The sequence below is a fragment of the Octopus sinensis genome, unplaced genomic scaffold (genome assembly GCF_006345805.1).
Source record: "Octopus sinensis unplaced genomic scaffold, ASM634580v1 Contig17188, whole genome shotgun sequence".
Classification (NCBI taxonomy): Eukaryota; Metazoa; Mollusca; class Cephalopoda; order Octopoda; family Octopodidae; genus Octopus; species Octopus sinensis.
In genome coordinates, this window is record NW_021834866.1 from 20,001 (window position 1) to 26,262 (window position 6,262).

The window sequence follows — 6,262 nt, forward strand, 5'->3', positions numbered from 1 at the left end:
GGTGTACAGCACTGTCTTGAGTATATTGAAAACTTCTGTATGATCTAAGGAGAAGCTGTGTTCATTTCTATCTTGTTCCTTTTAATTCACCCAGTTTGATTCCACAATTAAAGTTTGAGAGCTAAAATTTGTTTTTGTGAAGACATAGAGACATTATCTCTGCTCTTTCATTAATGTTTCAGTTTTGGGGATTGTAATCTGATGATTTTCCAAAAAAGGAATATTTGCCTACTTCCATATGCAAAGTGTTGCATGCTTATTAATTTACCAGTGTATATCTAAATGGTCCATACACCATTCTCTCAAGTTCCAATACGTACCTTGACGATGTCTCTTCCTAAATGTGAAACGATGTTGGAGGATACGTCTTTAGAATTTTCTCTCTTCCTTCATAATTACATAACATCGTTTTCCTTTCTAGGTACTCGTCAGGATATTGCCTTCACTTCATAAATAATTACTTTGCTTAAACATTTAACCAATTAACGAACAGAACTGACTGATTGACAAACCTAGCTGACTGGTTAATCAATGGAATGATTAATCAAACAATTAGTTAATTGGTTAAATGGTTAGTTGATTAATAATAATAAAATAATAATAAAAACGTGTGTGGTTATTATTGGCATAACTCCTCTCCCAAGATTTGACAAAATATCATTATTTGCTTCATCATCAAAGTCTTGACAGTGATTCTTCCATAATTGTATGGCTAATTCCTTTATTTATTTCAGTCAATTTACTATGGCCATGCTAGAGCACCACCTTAAATTTGTTAAAGCAGAACTTCTAAGGCTGGATGCAATTTCTGTCAGTAACCCTCACCTATTTCTAAGCAAGAATAATATTTCATTATGGCCATAGACACAGGAGTGGCTGTGTGGTAAGTAGCTTGCTTACCAACCACATGGTTCCGGGTTCAGTCCCACTGCATGGCACTTTGGACAAGTGTCTTCTACTATAGCCTCGGGCCGACCAAAGCCTTGTGAGTGGATTTGGTAGACGGAAACCGGAAGAAGCCCGTCGTATATATGTATATATGTGTGTGTGTATGTATATGTTTGTGTGTCTGTGTTTGTTCCCCCAACGTCACTTGACAAACGATGATGGTCTGTTTATGTCCCCGTAACTTAGCGGTTCGGCAAAAGAGACCGATAGAATAAGTACTAGGCTTACAAAGAATAACTCCTGGGGTCAATTTGCTCAACTAAAGGTGGTGCTCCAGCAGGGCCACAGTCAAATGACTGAAACAAGTAAAAGAGTAGATGTTATTATCCCGCACAGATGGATTGCTTCATTGATGGCATATCTAAAAATCCATAACTACCCCTAGCAAGTTACTTAGTGACCCCACAGGTGCTTGTGCCACGTAAAATGCATCCATCACACACTGTAAAGTGGTTGATATTTAGAAGGGCATTCAGTTGTAAAAACCACGTTAATGTAAACCTTGCCAGTATCAGTGCTATGTAAAAGCATTCAGGCCATTCTGTAAAGTGGTTGGCATTAGGAAGGGCACCCAACCTTAAAAACCATTCCCAAACTGAATTTGCCGGTGCCATATGAAATATACTCAGTCCAATCTGTAGGGTTGTTGGCACAAGGAAGGGCATCCAGCAGTAGAAACCATGCCAAAGTGGACAGTGAAGCCTGCTGAAGTCTTCTGGCTAGCCAGTGCCTGTCAAACTATTCAACCCATGCCAGCATGGAAAACAGATAGATGATGATGACGATGATGATGTTGATGAGCCCCAGAGTTTATATAAACATTAACAAGGAAAATGTGAACATTTCATTGAAACATTCTACAATTGTTTCATCAACACTTTGCCAATTTATTGCTAGAATATTATTATATAATATACGAAATGATACATCGAATCAGTATTATTCTGGCAATACTAGAAAGTAACAACTCTTCAGGTCTGTACATAAATCGAAAGGCCTAAATGCATTCGGAAACATATTTGAAACTCGTTGAAGTCGTTCATATCATTGCATTAGGTAATCAATAGTTAAAACAAAAAACAAATACACAATAGGCCACAAATCCAAAACAACCGGTCAAGAAACAGGTGGAATCAAAGAGAATAAAGGGAAAATGAATAAATAAAATAAGGAAATAAATAGATACAGTATATAAGATAAGGAATCTTTGTGTCTCCAGACTCATACATCTGTTAATAGATAGTGTCTTCCGCCAAAGTCTTTTGGTTGACTGAAGGCATAACTTAGCATCTATTTAGTAATTTGATGTTGCTGTCTCTCACCCAGAATTAATTGTTAAGACTTTTCACACCACCAACTGATTTAGTAGCAGGCTGCTGGTAAAAATATTTATGATGTTTACTCACTGTCACAAACATAGAGACAGATACATTTTTTTAGGCAAATAAAAACTAAGTTATTTCTTTGTGAAAATGTTTTTTTTTTTGAGGTAATAAAACTAATTAATATGATGTAGGATATTCAAGGAATATATATACTGATACAGTATATATAGGTATTCACACATATATCAATACACCCACATATCTATATCCATACAGAAGTGCAAGGGTAAAGACATATATATTGTATATGGATTGATGCAACCATAACAGTATTCCTTTACACAGACTTTCTATAAATCTATCATCATCATTTGACGTCCACTTTCCTTGCTGGCATGGGTTGGACAGTTTTACCACAAACTAGAAAGCCAGGGAGCTGGACCAGGCTCCAATTTGATGAAGGCAGCGAACTGGCAGAAACGTTAGCACGCCGGGCGAAATGCTTAATGGTATTTCGTCTGCTGCTACGTTCTGAGTTCAAATTCCACCGGGATCAACTTTGCCTTTCATCCTTTCGGGGTCGATTAGATAAGTACCAGTTATGCACTGGGGTCGATATAATCGACTTAATCCGTTTGTCTGTCCTTGCTTGTCCCCTTTGTGTGTAGCCCTTGTGGGCAGTAAAAAAATAGGTATTTCGTCTGCCATTCTGAGTTCAAATTCCACCGAGGTCAACTTTGCCTTTCATCCTTTCGGGGTCGATAAATAAGTACCAGTTATGCACTGGGGTCGATATAATCGACTTAATCCGTTTGTCTGTCTTTGTTTTTCCCCTGTGAATAGCCCCTTGTGGGCAGTAAAGAAATAGGTTCCAATCTGATTCGGCAAGGTTTTCACGGTTAGATACCATTCCTAATGCCAACCACTCCAAGAGAGTAGAGGGTGCTTTTTACATGCCACTGGCACAGGTGCCATTGACATGACTCTGGTATTGGCCATGGCTACAATTCCATTTGACTTGACAGGTCTACACAAGCACGGTGTATCAACAAAGGTCTCGGTCACCTGTCACTGTCTTCATGAACCTCCCAGAATATGTAAAAATGTATGTAAAAATATTTACATTGCTGCATGCACACACACACACACACATACAATATGTAAGCATTTATATGAATCATATAACACAATCTTATATCTACTGGGGTCCATTTTCCCAAAATACAATATCTCTTTATGTATTATATTATTTTAATAATACTTATTCCAAAATGCCATTTTGAATTTTCCCAAGATTGATACAAGATGTTATTAAAAACAATTATCCATTGGCGATAATATTTTTTCCTGTATTCCCTTCTGATCTCATAATATTACATCTCATAATAATGTCTGAGTAATCGCATAATCTGGAGTTCACATGATGCCGGTAAACTGTTTTTATCACAAACAGATGTTGTGCAGTACCTTTTGTTTGTACTTTTAAATGATGGAATGTGATTACATTTAAATAATCAACTGCAGCACTTATATATGTAAATTCTTTATCTTAAGTTCAGTCTATGCATTTAAATACAATATTTCATTGGAGACACTCATTCCCTAGAGGATATACAGTTTTATTCTTACAATTGCATTTTTTTCTTATAAAATAATTAGTCATCATTAGTGCTAGTCATGTTACTACCAACAGTATTATTAGTGCAATAATTATTATTTTTGTTGCTTTTATTATTGCTATAATCATTATTATCAATATTATTATTATAATTGTTATTATTACTATCGTTGTTATTGTTGTTAATATTACCATTATACAAGCTAATATAACCATTCCCCATAATGCTATTGTTATGATTGTCTATGGGATTTACATTACAACCAGACATATTGTTGATATTATTATCAATTTGGTTAAGTTTCCTATTATTAAATTTAAGAATAAATTATTCCAATTTATGTGAGATGCATAGAATTGCTTCAGTATATGTCTGAAAAGTATGTGGCGTCTATTTGATGTTTCCTATTCCACCTACTCTATGCTTTTGAGTTGTTGCAATTTTCTTCTATATTATTATTAGGCATATTTTCATGTTCAAATTTTTCGGAAAAAATTCTTACAAGTTAAGAGGATACTTGGGGTCCAAACTCAGGGTTGTACCACAATATGTTCCTCTCATTCCACTTCTTATTAGGGTGATTATTATAGCCATTACAATTTATACATTCACATCCTGAAGAGATTCTGATAGATTCACTATTAAATTTTTTGCTTTTCCTTATTAGACTATTTTCCTTAGTCATTGCACGGTGATTGCTTTAAGTTTTAAGCTTTTACAGGATCATAAATTTTTACAGAATATTTATATTCTGTTGGCATTAGAAATGGTTGGCATTAGAAAGGGCATTCAACTGTAGATACCATGCCAAACAAACAATGGATCCCAGCCTTACCAGACCCTGTCAAAATGTCCAACCCATACCAGCAGTGAAAAGTGACATTAGATGATAATGATGATACTACTAGTATGGGGGCATGTGCCATAATAGCATATCCCTGCATCCACCATTTGATCAGGGTTCCGTTACGTTTTGACTTCAAATTCCACTGAGTCGACTTTGCCTTTCATCCTTTCAGGGTCAACAGATTAAGTACTAGTTATGCACTGGGGGGGTCGATGGAATTGACTTAATCCCTTTGTTTGTCCTTGTTTGTCCCCTCTATGTTTAGCCCCTTGTGGACAATAAAAAACTAATAAATACCCTTATATAGAATGTAAGATAGCCATGTATTTCTTCTATGGCAAGACAACTGTTCTGTCCCTCTATCATACTTCAGAGTCTCAACATCCTGCATGCATCCCTCTCAGATGCTCCCCTCTCTTGGTCAAGGTGTGTATGTGTAGGTGTGTGTGTGAGATTTGGGTCTGTGCCCCACCACAGCTTTACAACCAGTGTGTTGGTATGTTTACGTCCCTATAACTTAGCAGTTCGGCAAAAGAGACTGATAAAATAAGTCCTGGGCTTCAAAAAATAAGAGTATTGGGGTCGATTCAACCAATGTCAAACACCTCAAGGCAGTGCTCCAGAATGGCCGCAGCCTGATGATTGAAAGGAGTAAAAAAGGGAAGGAAAAAGAATAAAAGGAACAAAACATAAAAAACAAAAAACTTCTAACCTTCGATAGCTGCGTGACCTTGAACATGACCTTGACCGTGACCTTGATGGTGACCTCGTCTTTCTGGACCTGGCACGAGAAAACGATCTGGAGCGACTACGGCTGCGCGACCGCTGTTGCCGACGCCGTGGTGACTTGCTGCCAGACTTGGACTGACTCGAGCGGTAGGTGCGCGACGACGTCTTGTGAGCAACGGGTGACGGACTTCGTGAGCTGTCTGACGAATATCTGGGCTTTGTGTACTTGTGCTGGGTAGGTGAGCCACCCTTCTTCGCTCGCTCGGTCGACGAATATGACAGTGAACGGCTTCGATTGCGACCACTTTTTGGACAGGGACTAGAACTTGATTTGCCATTCTGTTTCGGAGAAGTTGCCGCTGAACTGATGCTTGCCAGCAGACCATTTGGTTTACAGCTCCTGGAAGCAGATAAAGAATTGAAAAATGCCATGATATTAACTCTTTCACTTTCAGATTACTCTGTCAAATGTAAGAATTATTTATTCACATTGTTTTGAATTAATCATGGATTATCTCATAGCTTTGAGATTTAAATGATGTGATTGTTTGGTTTAAGAATTACATTGTAGAATAGCAGTGAGAAGCTCGACCTGGTGGTCTGAACATAAAACAGAATATTTAAACCATATATGGCTGGTTTAACCTGGTAGTGCTCAAATAACTCTATCAAACATAACGCTTATTTATTCACATAGTTTTGAATTAATCATGAATTATGTTGTAGCATTGAGATTTTGATGGTAGGGTTGTTTATTTTTAAAATGATGATGTAGAGTAGGTGTGGGAAGCTGT

At 37.1% G+C, this 6,262-nt stretch overlaps 1 protein-coding gene across 1 annotated transcript in view; it reads right to left on the reverse strand.

Annotated features, from left to right (window-relative positions):
* The window catches only part of LOC115231025 (uncharacterized protein DDB_G0287625-like), a 24,636-nt gene extending 18,590 nt beyond the window's left edge, over window positions 1-6,046 (reverse strand). Inside the window, exon 1 of the mRNA XM_029801122.2 lies at window positions 5,452-6,046. Within this exon, the coding sequence (XP_029656982.2) occupies window positions 5,452-5,900 (449 nt within the window). The 5' untranslated portion in view covers window positions 5,901-6,046. The remainder of the gene's footprint in view (window positions 1-5,451) is intronic.
* Window positions 6,047-6,262: the final 216 nt, after the last annotated feature.